General features: G+C 40.7%; 1 protein-coding gene across 4 annotated transcripts in view; it reads right to left on the reverse strand.

Annotated features, from left to right (window-relative positions):
• PRDM10 (PR/SET domain 10) overlaps positions 1-12,761 on the reverse strand; it is a 160,106-nt gene that overhangs the window by 100,228 nt on the left and 47,117 nt on the right. For 3 of the 4 annotated variants that reach the window (XM_069080237.1, XM_069080234.1, XM_069080235.1), the window contains 2 exons: positions 12,409-12,597; positions 1,028-1,189 (listed from right to left, as the gene is read on the reverse strand). In XM_069080237.1, the coding sequence (XP_068936338.1) occupies positions 1,028-1,189; positions 12,409-12,477 (231 nt within the window). In that variant the 5' untranslated portion in view covers positions 12,478-12,597. The remainder of the gene's footprint in view (positions 1-1,027; positions 1,190-12,408; positions 12,598-12,761) is intronic. The other variant, XM_069080238.1, reaches the window with a different exon arrangement.

Consider the following 12,761-nt stretch of genomic DNA (forward strand, 5'->3'; position numbering starts at 1 on the left):
AATTCTGGGAAGCCGTTGTTGAGAGTCCCCCGGCTTTGAAAAACCCAGAATGTGGAAACCCAGATGTTGACTGGGTATGGATGTAATGGTTGGACAGTTTGGAAATCTGTCTACTTGATGTTTCTGTCTTGATAATTATGCCTGTATACTTTGAGGTTCAGGGTGCTGACCTTTTCTCCTGAACAAGGTAAACGATATATGTCTGACTGATTAAAGTAAGCTTGTTAACCCATTTTGAGTTGCTTTCCTTTAACAAAGCAGATCCAAGAACCTGTATTGCTAGCAGCCACCCTGGGAACGCTGGGGTGCTTGCTGCTACAGATTTCATGCCATTTATTGGAGCTTAAAAGATGAGCAGGATGGTTTCAGAAAAACCTGGGGAGATATATATGAAATCATGCAAAATGAAGTGAGCAGAGCCAGAACACTGTATATAGAACAGCAAAGGATGATCAATTGCGAAAGCCTTAGCTACTCTAATCAAGACAATTCTAAAGGACCCACCATCTAAAGGATAAAAAACAGTATTCACCTCCAGAGAAAAAACTCTGAATGCTGACTGAAGCATACTCCTTTTTTTATTTTATTTTATTGTTTTCTTTTGCAACATAGCTAACATGGAAATTTGTTTTGCTTCACTTCACGTACATAAGCATAATAAAATGCTTGCTTTCGCAAGGAGGAGGAGGGAGAGAATTTGGCACTCAAAACTTTTAAAAATTGTTCTTTAAAAAACTTTTATATGTTAGTGAAAAATATTTAATGAAATAAATAAGAATGATTTTTTTAAAAGGTATCTCGGTTTCTGTTATAGTAGCTGTCATGCAGTCAATAAATCACCAGCACAATCTGAACATTTTACAAAAACAAGGCACTTTCTCTTTTCACCTATGTCTGGCAGCAATTATGCAGTCAATGTAGCAGAGCCAATGTAGACCTGATTTTCTGAATACTAGTTGCCCAAAGGAAAAACAATTGCTGCATTTTCTAGCTTGTGGCCAGTGGACAGAAGTTCTATTTTACATACCTGTGTGGCTTCCACAGGATGAATATAAACTAGGGTGTGCTCTGGAGCATCCACTGAAGTATAAGAAGCCCCATCTGCTGTGTAGACCACCTGCTGGGATGGACGGTCCTGATCACCATACACGATCTGAGCTACCGTTCCACCTTGAGGAACAAAGTGCACCTGGAGGAATAAAGCAGACAAATAAATTCTTGCAACCAAAGTCACTTTCACAAAAAGATGCGGCCACCCACAGACTATAAATAGCTGGGCTTCTTAAGTGGAGCTAATGAAAGAAGAATTTGCATGGATGGACCTATGTCTGCATTAAACGGCAAACTAGGAAGGCCTAATGAACTAATCCACTATTTTTTTTTACATTATGCAACTAGCTTAAACTCACTGTGCCCCAAAATGAAGATGTGGCCATCACTCTCTGAGGATTATAAGGATCTGATTGAGGAATGAAATCAAATGTGTCTAGATTTAAGAGTCAACTTCTCTCAAAAACATAAAACTCCTTGTTTTAAAACTTTTGGGATGTATCTTTAAAGGATTGCTTTATTTTTTAAAGGTCTTACAATGGGGGTACAAGTAGGGTTCTTTAGGGCTAATCCAAACAAAGAACTAGAACCTTAAAAAAAGAAAAGGCAGGGGCATATCTGAGAGCTCTGAGAGTGAGTTTCTTAAATCTGTTTTATTTATCAGCAGGTAGAATAAAAAGGGCCTCCCAAGGATCAAAGATCTAAAAGTACAAGTTTGTTTTCATTATGTAGCTTCAATTCCTAAAGGTGAAACTTGACATTTAACCTGATCTTCCACACATGTACAAGCACAAAGGAGATGGAGCTGATGGCACAGTGGCTACAGTCAAGGCCTAGAGTCAAGAAGACCCGAGTTCAAATCAAGTCCAAGTCTCAGGAACTTAACAGACTCTGAACGTGTCACTGAGCCTCTGTCCGCCTTAGTTTTCTCCATTGTAAAATGGGGATAATAATATCACCTCCCTCCCTGGGCTGTTGTAAGGATCAAATGAGGTAATATTTGTAAAGCGCTTGGCAGAGTGGCTGGCACATAGTAGGTGCCTAATAAATGCTTATTCCCTCCCACCTATCCCTCCCAAAGTATACACTTACCATGTTTCCCTGATAATAAGCCCTCCCCCCAAAATAAGCCCTATTGAGATTGCTACTGTAGTGAAGGTGATCCCCTGCACTACACGCTACATTACGGTACCCTCTGTATGCACCGTCCCCCCCCCCAGGTGAAACGCATGCCGTGCTCCAAGCTGCATCCAATCAGAGCTGCAGCAGTGAGCGCGTCATCCTGTTCTTCCCCAGTGATTTGCTTGCTGGCGCCAATGAGAGCAGTGCCGCGGAGGAGAGCTGAGGCAGAACAACATAAAAACCTGGTATGTAAGCAGGAGTGAGGGGGCATGATGGAGGATAAAAAGGGCATGATGGAGGAAAAAAGAAGAACTCAGGGGGCATGATGGAGTGAAAAGAAGGACTGATGGTCATAATTTTATTATTCTGTCTGTTTTGACCCCCAGACATGAGTACAAAAAGGAAGAGCTATACTGTTGAGTATAAGAAAGCAATTGTACAGGAGTCACATGGCAAGAATCTTGCAGTTTTCTGTAAAGAAAAACTTTTGGATCTTCGAATGGTCAGAAAATGGAGAGCAGATTATAATAACCTCAATCAACAGGTGGATGAGGGAAAAGGGAAAAAGCACAGGTCTGGATCAGGTCGGCAGCCCTTATATCCTGACTTGGAGATCCTCATTGGTGAATGGATTGCTGACAGGAGAGCAAAGGCCTTGGTTGTGCGCAGGGCTGATATTCAAGCATTTGCCCTTTCAATGGCACCAGAGTTTGAAATGGTCTCAGAAGGATTCAAAGCATCACAACACTGGTTGGACGGTTTCCTTCAACGGTATGAACTGTCCCTAAGAAGATCAACAACACTGTTTAAGCTGGAAGATGCTGAAGTTATTAAACGTTCACGTGTACTTGCATTCAAGTTCTTTATTGATAGGATCGACATTTCCAAGTACCAAACCTGCAATATGATTGCTATGGATGAAACTGCAGTGTTTATGGGACAAGGATCTCAAACAACAATTCATCACAGGGGTGCAACGCAATCTACATTCCCACCACTGGCTATGAAAGTGCACGGGTCACCTGTGTTTTGGCAATTCGTTTGGATGGAACGAAAGCCACACCTCTAATCATCAGTAAGGGCAAGAAAATAAGATTGAACGTGTATCTGGCATTTACGTTCTTGAAACCGAAAAAGCCTGGTGTACACAAGCCGTTATAAGAAAGTGGGTTGATTTAATGCTGCCACTTGTTATGCAAGGTAACCAAAGAGGTCTGATAGTCTGGGATTCAGCCAGCACTCACCGCACTAAAGAAATGAAGAACTTCCTTGCAGAGAGAAGAACAGATCAAGTAATGATTCCTGCAGGAATGACTGCCTGTCTCCAGACCCTTGATATTGCAATAAAGAAGCCATTCAAGGACCATTTGCACATGGAAGTCAATGACTACATTGAAAATAGAATGGAAAGAAATCAGCGTGAAAACTTTGTGAAGCCCTGTCTGCAAGAAGTCGTGACTTGAGTGAAGAAGTCACGGGATAAAATTACTGACAGCTGTGTCGCCAAGGCACTACGAGCAGGTTACCTGGACAAGACATATTCATTTAAAGAGAGCTATATTGCTGGACATGACAGATTGGGTCCACTTCTTCTGAAGGAAATGGAGGCGCAAGACATCCAGGACGGAATTCAGGGTATGGACACTTATGACGATGTTGTTGAAGAAGATGACATGATCATTATTGAATAAAGGTACATTTTTTTGTTCACATTTACCTGTTTATTAAAATTGCTGTCAATGTTCATTAAAATAAGCCCTCCCCTGAAAATAAGCCCTCTGGTGTTTTTCTGTCCAAAAAATTTAATAAGACAGTGTCTTATTATCGGGGAAACACGGTAGCAGAGAAATCATCTATGCAATCATTTCCAAGTTAGGATTATAGGTGAAATCTTGACTCTGATACCTACCCTTGGTCTTAGGCTTCAGTTCTCCCATTTGGTTTTCCACAGCAGAGAGAGTACAGCCTAACCCCATTCAACAAACATTTCATAATCACCTACTAAATGACACAGAAAAAGAGGGATGGAGAGAGGTGAATCTGCGAGATGTGGGTTCAAGGCTACTTCTGGTGGTCCTAGACAAGTCCCTTAATCTTTGAGTGGCCCAGCTAGCTTTCTAAAGCTATAAGTTGTAGAAGAATTGCTGAACTCCACTGGTAGAGGAGGTAGCTAGGTGACACAGTGGATAGAGCACCACACCTAGAGTCAGGAAGACCTGAGTTCAAATCTAGCCTCAGACATTTATTAGCTGTGTGACCCTGGGCAAGTCACTTAACCTCACTTTCCTCATCTGTAAAATGAGCTAGATAAGGAAATGGCAGACCACTCCAGTATCTGTCAAAAAAAAAAAAAAACAACCCAAAATGAGTCATGAAGAGTTGAATATGACTGAAATGACTGAACAACAACAATTGGTAAATGGAATTTCCTCATCAGGAATTTCCCTATAGCAGTAAAATCATAGGTCCAAACCAAAAAAAAGGGAGAGAAAAAAAGTGGGGTACCTCACTGTATTGTTTGGAATACAAAGATTAAAAGTATCTCAAGGAATATACAGAAACAGATAATAATATAAAGTATAATATGGTGGGATCAAAGCCAAAGTCCATACACACAAAGTGCTCCTAGAAAATTCAAGGAGGGAGAAAATACTGTCAGCTGAAGAAATCCAGAAATGTTTCACAATGATAGTAGCCCCTGAGCGGAGCCTTGAGACTGAGAAACAAGTTGAGAAGGGGGAGCAGAAAAGAGAGTGCTTTCTAGATATTATGAATTGCCTAAGAAATGTACTCTGACAAGAAAAGATATATTATTCAGAGAGTCCTTGAGACTTAAAACAGTGCACAAGGAGTCAAGAGCTGGATACCCATCATGCCACCATGGCAAATGCAGAGGCAAGAAAGCTGCACCTGAGTTAATCAATGCTGTATCCTTCCGGAGTATCCTTTCCATGCTATACCTCAGGAAACTTCCTTTTGTTAAATGTAAAAAAAGAGAGAGAGAGAGAGAGATTGAGTTAAGATTCTAGCTAATAGTTCAGTGTAGCTAGAATACATAGAGTATGAATTAGTCAACAAGGATCTATTACTATGTGCCAAGCACTATCCTAAGTGCTGGGAATGCAGAGAAAGGCAAAAAAAATCCAACAAACCCTGCTCTCAAAGAGCCCTGTAATGGAAATGCAAATTTAAAGATCTTCCCTGCCCTTAGGCTAAAGTGCACCTGGAGCCTGGGGTGGGAGGCTTGTTTTTCAGTAGATACTTCTTGATTAGCCAGTGGGTCCAGAAGGTTGTTACATTCTCTGAGCCAGGAGAAGGCTATATAAGCCCTGATGTGTAGCTTTGTTTTGGGGGCTCACTTTGAGAAGTGTTCTGTGATTTGATATGGATTATGGGAAGCCGTTGTCCTGAGCCCCCCGGCTTTGAAAAAACCCAGATGTTGAAATCCAGATGTTGACTGGGTATGGATGTAATGGTTGGACAGTTTGAAATCTGTGTACTAGATCTGTTTCTGTCTTGATAATTCTGTCTGTGTACTTTGAAGTTCGGGGTGCTGACCTTTTCCCCTGAACAAGGTAAACAATATATGTCTGACTGATTAAAGTAAGCTTGTTAACCCATTTTGAGTTGCTTTCCTTTATCAAAGCAGATCCAAGAACCTGTGATGGCAGCAACCCTGAGGACGCTTGGGGTGCTTGCCGCTACAAGCCCACAGACTAATAGGGAACATGCAATCAACTACATACAAACCAAAAACCCATATATATATATATATATATATGTATACAGTACACATATATGTATATATACACATATACATATAGATATGTAAATAGATACAGAGAGAGAGAGAGAGAAATTGGAGATAATATAAAATCAAGCTGAAAAGTTAAGTAGAAGCCAAGCTGGGAAGAGCCCTAAAGGCAAAGGGCAGGAATCTATAATTTATTTTATAGATTAGAGGGAGCCACTAGGGGTTTCTGAGCAGAAGAGTGACATATTCAGATCTATACATTAGCAAGATTATTTTGGCAGCTATATGTAGGATGGATTGGAATGAAGTGAAAAAGAAGGCAGTGAGACCAGTTAAGAAGCAATTGCAGTAGTTCAAGCTTAAACGGTGATGGAGGCCAAGACTAGGATGGTGACCACGGAAGCAGAGAGAAATGTATGAATATAAAATACACTGTGGAGTTAGAATCAATAGGACTTGACAGCTGACAGAATACCAGGGTAAAGGAGAAGAAAGTCAAAGATCATGGTAGGAGTTCAAGCTTTGGTGGCTGGGAAGGTACTGTTATTATCAACAAAAATAGGGAAGTTATAAGAAGGATAAATTGAAGGAGAAAGTTTTGAACACGTTGAGTGTAAGGTGCTGGTGGGCTATTTGGGCAATATCCTTATAGACAGGCCAAGATGTAGGAGTGGATTTCAGGGGGAAATTTGAAGTTTGGTAAATAGATGTGGGAAGCATTTTTTTTTTTAAAGTGGTAATAATTGAATCCAGTAAAACATAAGTTCCTTGATAGCTGGAGATGGTTTTTCCCCAGCCCAGTCTGATAGATGCCTCCCCCTCCCCCGTCTGACTCAGCAGGCCCAGTACTCTGAGGCTGGGAATTGGAAGCACGGGAGAGGGTCTGAGGCATTAAGGAGTTCAAGAAGGAAGAAACAGCATGGGTACAGAGTGGCAGGATGGGCTCCTGAGAGAGTGTCAGGCTATGGGAAGCATTAAATTATTAAAGGTTTTGGAAAAAAAATAAAGAAATAAAACATAAGCTCCTTGAGGGAAGAGATTTGATGCCTCTAGCAATCAGCACAGCTGCTAGCACAAATTAACTGTTGAAATGTCTACTAAACTGAAAATCTGTGGGAGCAGACCAGTTTGCTAAGGCAAAGACAAAAGGTGAGAAGATCCAGGGCAGGTCCTTCAGGGACACCAACATTTGAAGAGCCAAAGGAGAACCAGAGAAAGAACTCAGATAGATAAAAGAAGAAACTGAAGAGATCAGAAGTCATAGGGGAAGAGAATAACCAGGAGAAACTAGCAGTGTGGAATGCTGCAGAAAGGTCCTAAAGAGGGGCAGCCAGGTAGCGCAGTGAGTAGAGCGCTGGCCCCAGAGTCAGGAGGACCCGAGTTCGGTTCCGGCCTCAGACACTTAACACCCACACAAAAAAACTAGCCATGTAACCTTGGGCAAGTTACTTAACCCCAATTGCCCTCCAAAAGAAAAAAAAAAAAAGAAAGGTCCAGAAGGGGCAAGACCGAGACAGGGCCACAAACTTTAGTAATCCAATAGACACAGAGGACCTCAGGCTCCAGTCTGAGTCCATTCAGTGTCAGAAGCCAGGTTGCCAAGGACTGAGAAGCCAACAGAAGGTAGAAGGGAGGATGAAGCACAGGGGTAGAGGATCAGAGTTTCAATCAACAAACACTTACTAAGCACCTACTTTGGACTAAGGGCTGTGCTTGGTGAAAAGGCTATACAGACATCAACTAAACAGTCCTCACCCTCAAGCATCTTATATTTTATTAGAAAAAAACAACTTGCACACATATGAATAAATACAAAAGATAGGACATAAGGAATATAGCTGCGAAGGCACCAGCAGAAAGAACATCTACCAGTGCAGGTCAGCACATTCTCAGCAATTTGTGGCCTTAGTTGGTTTCCTAGAATACTGAGGGGGTAAGTGACTTGCCCAGGATCACACAGCCAGTATGAATGCGGTGGGGGGAAGGGAAGGTGACTTGAACCTAGGCTATCTTTCTGGCTCTAGGGCCAACTCTTTACCCATTATACCAGGTGGCTTCCGCAGATATAAATAATACAAAAATACATACAATTAGTGGGGGAGGGGATGGGGTTGAGCATTAATAGCAAATTACCTGTCGTAAACTTTGAAGACAGCTAGGATTCTAAGATGCAGAAATGGGGAAGGATGGATTTCAGGCAGAAGGGGACAGTCTGTGTGTGTGAGGGCACAGAGATGGAGTACCCTATATAAGAATCCACAATAAATCAATTAGCCTAAAACATATATTTTGTGAAGCAGAGTAAAGTAAAATATAATAAGCCTGGAAATAGGTAGGGGTCAGATTGTGAAGGGGTTTGAATGCCCAAGAGCGATGCTTATGTTTTATCCAAGACAGGAAGAAGTAACAGAAACCTTTTCAACAGAAGAGTAACAGCTCAGACACAGGCTTTAGCAACATCAGCATCTACCTGAAGGGCAGATTGGAGAGGGAGGGAGGCAGAAAGGCCCATTAGGAGCTGACCACCATAGCTGAAGGTGAAAAGGAATGAGTGTCTGAGCTAGTTAGTGTAGTGACTGTATGAGGGGAGGGAAGGAGACAAAAGGGAGAGATGGAGAAGTGTTACGGAAGTAGAATTAACAAGACTTAGCAACTGACTGCATATAGCAAATAAAAGAAGAACTGAGAATGATCCTAAGGTCACTAAGATAGGTGACAGGAAGAACAATTGTACCTCAACAGAAACAGAAAAGTTAGGAAGAGAGGTGGATTTTGAGGGAAAGACAGTGACTTCTGTTTGGGTCATGTTGAGCTAGAGTTAATGTCACGGTCAAGGGAAGCTGTCTTTAAAAGGAGCGAACTGAACATTTTTGTAAGCAGAAGGGAAGGATTTAGTACTTAAAAAGAAACTAAAGAAATGGCAGAGGAATAAGAGATGAAACAACTTCTCAAAGAAGATGTGAAAGGAAGGGATCGAGAGCACAAGGAGAAAGTTGAGCATTGACAAAAAGTAGGATTATCTCTTCCTCTGAGACTAGAAGAAAGATTGGGTAAAGATGCGGAGAAATTTGGGGTTATTAAAGTAGTCAAGATGAGAGAATTCAGGTTGAAAAGTATGAAAACTTCCCAGAAAAATAAAGTCATCTGTTGAGAAAGAAAATATGACAGAATCAGGGCCCTGATGAGTTAGTGTTAGAATATGCAGTGTGGGGAGTTTGCTAGGAAGTCAAACTGTTTTCTAGGATGGCCTCTTTCAGATTAGATAGTACAATTTTCAGAAGCCCTAATGTGTGGTTCTGTCACTTCTTACAACAACATTCAGCAACTCAGGAGGAGGAGCAAGAAGGTTGAGGGTGAAGAAGATCCAGGGTGAGAGATTACCCAAGCACATGCAGCAGAATGACAAGGAGAAAAGGGATTCAAGAGTGGAGGGGACTCGGGGTAGCTAGGTAGCTCAGTGAACAGAGCGCCCGCCAGCCCTATAGTCTGGAGGACCTGAGTTCAAATCTGACCTCAGACATTTAACACTTACTAGCCATGTGACCTTGGGCAAGTCACTTAACCCCAATTGCCCTGCCCTCCCCCTCCAAAAAGTTAAAAAAAAAAGTGTGGAGGAGACTCTACCTTACTGAACTGGTTACCTACAGGGTGAAGACTGTGACAAGGGAAAAGTGAAGCCAGAACTGGGGTAAAATATGGAGGGATTTAGGAACCTGAGTTCACAAGGAATGAAGTTGCTAGGTGAAGGTGGTACAAGCAAATTTTCTAAGAACAATGAAGAACAAATACAATGACTCAAACTCATCATGTATGAGACTAGGGGAAGAGTTGGGGAATGGTGGGATAACAAAGTAAGAGAACAGACCAGCATTCTAGAGGGTAGCAAGGGATGATCTGTTTTTAAGAGAAAGCCAGGTTCCATTTGATGATAAAAGGGATAAGAGGACAAGAGGTACAGATCAAGGAATGGAGGCAAATGTGCTGCCAATACAGTGAGGTTCCAGAAGGAACAGAGGAAGGATAGAATAAACTAGGATGAGAGATATAAAAGCCTAGGGCTAAATCTATGGGGTTAGAAGAGTGAACAAGGGGAAGGAACTTTCCCTTAAGATAGGTACTAATTCTGAATGATAAGAATAGGGAGAAGTAGGAATCTGCCAGCAATTGTGCAGGGAAATCGCCAGCTGGGGAATATCTTCTAGACTAAGCTCAAAGGTTTTAACTAAAATATTGATGTGAAAGAATCTCTATTAATAGTATCTCCCAGGTGGAGTCCCTCTCACTTACTTCAGTGGGGAAAAAAGGGATAGTGGAGGCAAATGGTGGTAAGAAGGGCCCTGAACATGAAGAAGGTCTCTGATGCTCTCTTTTTACTTTCCATATTTTAATTTGTATTTTTGTGTCCTCAACAACTGGAAGAGAATAGGTGTTTAATGTTTGTTAAAATGAACTATTGTAAGATTTAATTTTAAGAGTTTTAGAAAAAAATGGAAATAATTTTCTTAAAATTAAGTAGATTTCCAGGTCTTTAAACCTGAAAAGAATACGACAACAGGCTTACTTAATTCTGTTTGCCATAAGGACTTCAGCTTGCCCAGCACGACTGTGGGGAGCCAAAGCAGCCTGATTCAGGACTCAGATATTAATCCTAATAGTGGACTTTAATATGAGCTCTTTGAGATGCGACTTTTTATTAAGTTAGCTTCTGAGTTCTTTGTTATGGGTTACACTTATAAGGATGTTGTTTGAGTTCTGAGACCAACAGGCTCTACCCCAAAACTTCAGTTGTTCAAAACCAAAATATTTGATTCTTAAGTGTTCAGTTCTTATGCAGATATCCTTGATGATGCAGCTTTGGCTTTGGCCTTGAAGCCAGCTCTCCAGAGAATCCTTTGTATTATGACTGCATATGAAAGGAGTTAACTGACTTTTCCTAAGACTTTCTGGCACCTAGAGAACAAAGCCTTATTGCCATGCTATTTCCAGGATATTACAGACTAAGATAATGATAAGAATACTTGAGTCTTTTTTGTCTCATTGCTATATAAAAACCTTGTCCTAAGAATCAATAAATGGAGTTCATAGTTCTTCCTTGAACTACCCACATGGTCTGGTCATTTCTTATTCACGTCTCTCATCATGCTTAGTGCTGGACAATGAGCAGCCCATAGCACACTACCAGACAATAGGAGGAAAAGAGTTTAGAAATACAAGGAGAGCAGAGAAAAGTCATGAGTTCTAGACTCGACCATTTAGAATTTGGTTAATAATCTACCTCATATAAGATTGCTGAATAGCCCTAAATAAATATGTATGATATGAATGATATTAACAAACATTAGTATTTTTATGTCTAAATGAGTTTTCTCCTTCAAAACTGAACCTTAGTAATTCATACATTTATTCTAGTGTTATTACCATCACTCAAAATATTTTTTCAACTGCCTCAGGGTCAGGTTATAAGTTAAACAAAAAAATTCATCTCACTATTTTGTAGTCACATCTCACTTTTTACCAAAAATAGTATTTTCCAGCTTAATCACCAGGTTTACTTATCAGAATTAAAACACAAAAAAAAATTCTTAACTATTTCAAAAAATCAAAACCCCTCTCAAAAGGAAGACACTTGTAAATAGTTTTCAAAAGCTATTTTCCAAATATGCTTTGACTAAAAGCAACATCACTGAAACAAGGAAAGGACTTAACAATCACTTTAGGAAGTATGTTTGGTTGGGTGTTTTTAGTCACATTAATTTATACAATGATACCTTGTATCTTTATGTTTAGCACAATACTTCATAGGAAATTTTATTGGTAAGAGTGTTTCCACAGGGCAGCTAGGTGGCACAGTGAATAGAGCACCAGCCCTGGAGTCAGAAGAATGTGAGTTCAAATATGGCCTCAGACACTTAACACACACAAAAAAACTAGCTGTGTGGCCTTGGGCAAGTCACAACCCCAACTGCCCTCCAGAAAGCAAAAAAAAAAAAAAAAAAGTGTTCCCACCACCAATGTATATCAAAACTCCTCAGCAACTAATTAACATGATTTTTAGGAACTGCTTTGAGGAAAAACAATTAAAAATATTGCAGCCAACCTCATAATAAGTCTTGAGGAAAGTCCTCAATCAAAGGACATACAGCCCAACAACATTGCACTCTTCTGATATAGCCTTACAGAGCCTAGGGGGTTCCTTCATGCCACAAAGACAGGACTTTTGTGAACAGTTTTTGTGTAAAACAAAGTCATGATCCTCAGTCATGAAAATGTAACAAGTCAAAGTAAAAACCCCTGAGAACTTACATGCAAAAAGGCAGGGTTAAGCAAAATGCCAACTTGGTGTCATGGATGACAAGAAAGATAAAAATGGCAGGCAATCACTGATAAGCCTACAAATGGTGAATTAGTTCATTTAGCACAATTATGCCACTAGACACAACTAAGAAATTGCCAATACCAAAATCATAAAGTACTTTCTTCACCTGGGCAGTGTTCTGTTCATGTTCGGTCGATGGAGACCACACCGGTGACCCTTCAGTTTTGGGGTCCATCTCACTGCTTTTTGGTAACTCCAGGATAGCTGGCCCCTAGAGGGACATTAGGTAGAAAAGCCTCATTGGATTGCCATATATTTAAATCATGGAAGATCCAGTGATCCGCCTTTAGTGTACCTAGAAAGAGGAAAAGGAATTAAGACTTCAAGTAGACTAATAAAACTCAACAGATTATATCTAGGAAGGAAGGAAAGAGGGAAGGAAGGAAGGAAAGAAGAAAGGAAGGAAGAACATAAGGAAGGAAGGAAGGAAGGAAGGAAGGAAGGAAGGAAGGAAGGAAG

This window comes from Petaurus breviceps, unplaced genomic scaffold, assembly GCF_028583685.1.
Source record: "Petaurus breviceps papuanus isolate PSGF00001 unplaced genomic scaffold, PetGlider_PUasm1.0 91133, whole genome shotgun sequence".
Taxonomy (NCBI): domain Eukaryota; kingdom Metazoa; phylum Chordata; class Mammalia; order Diprotodontia; family Petauridae; genus Petaurus; species Petaurus breviceps.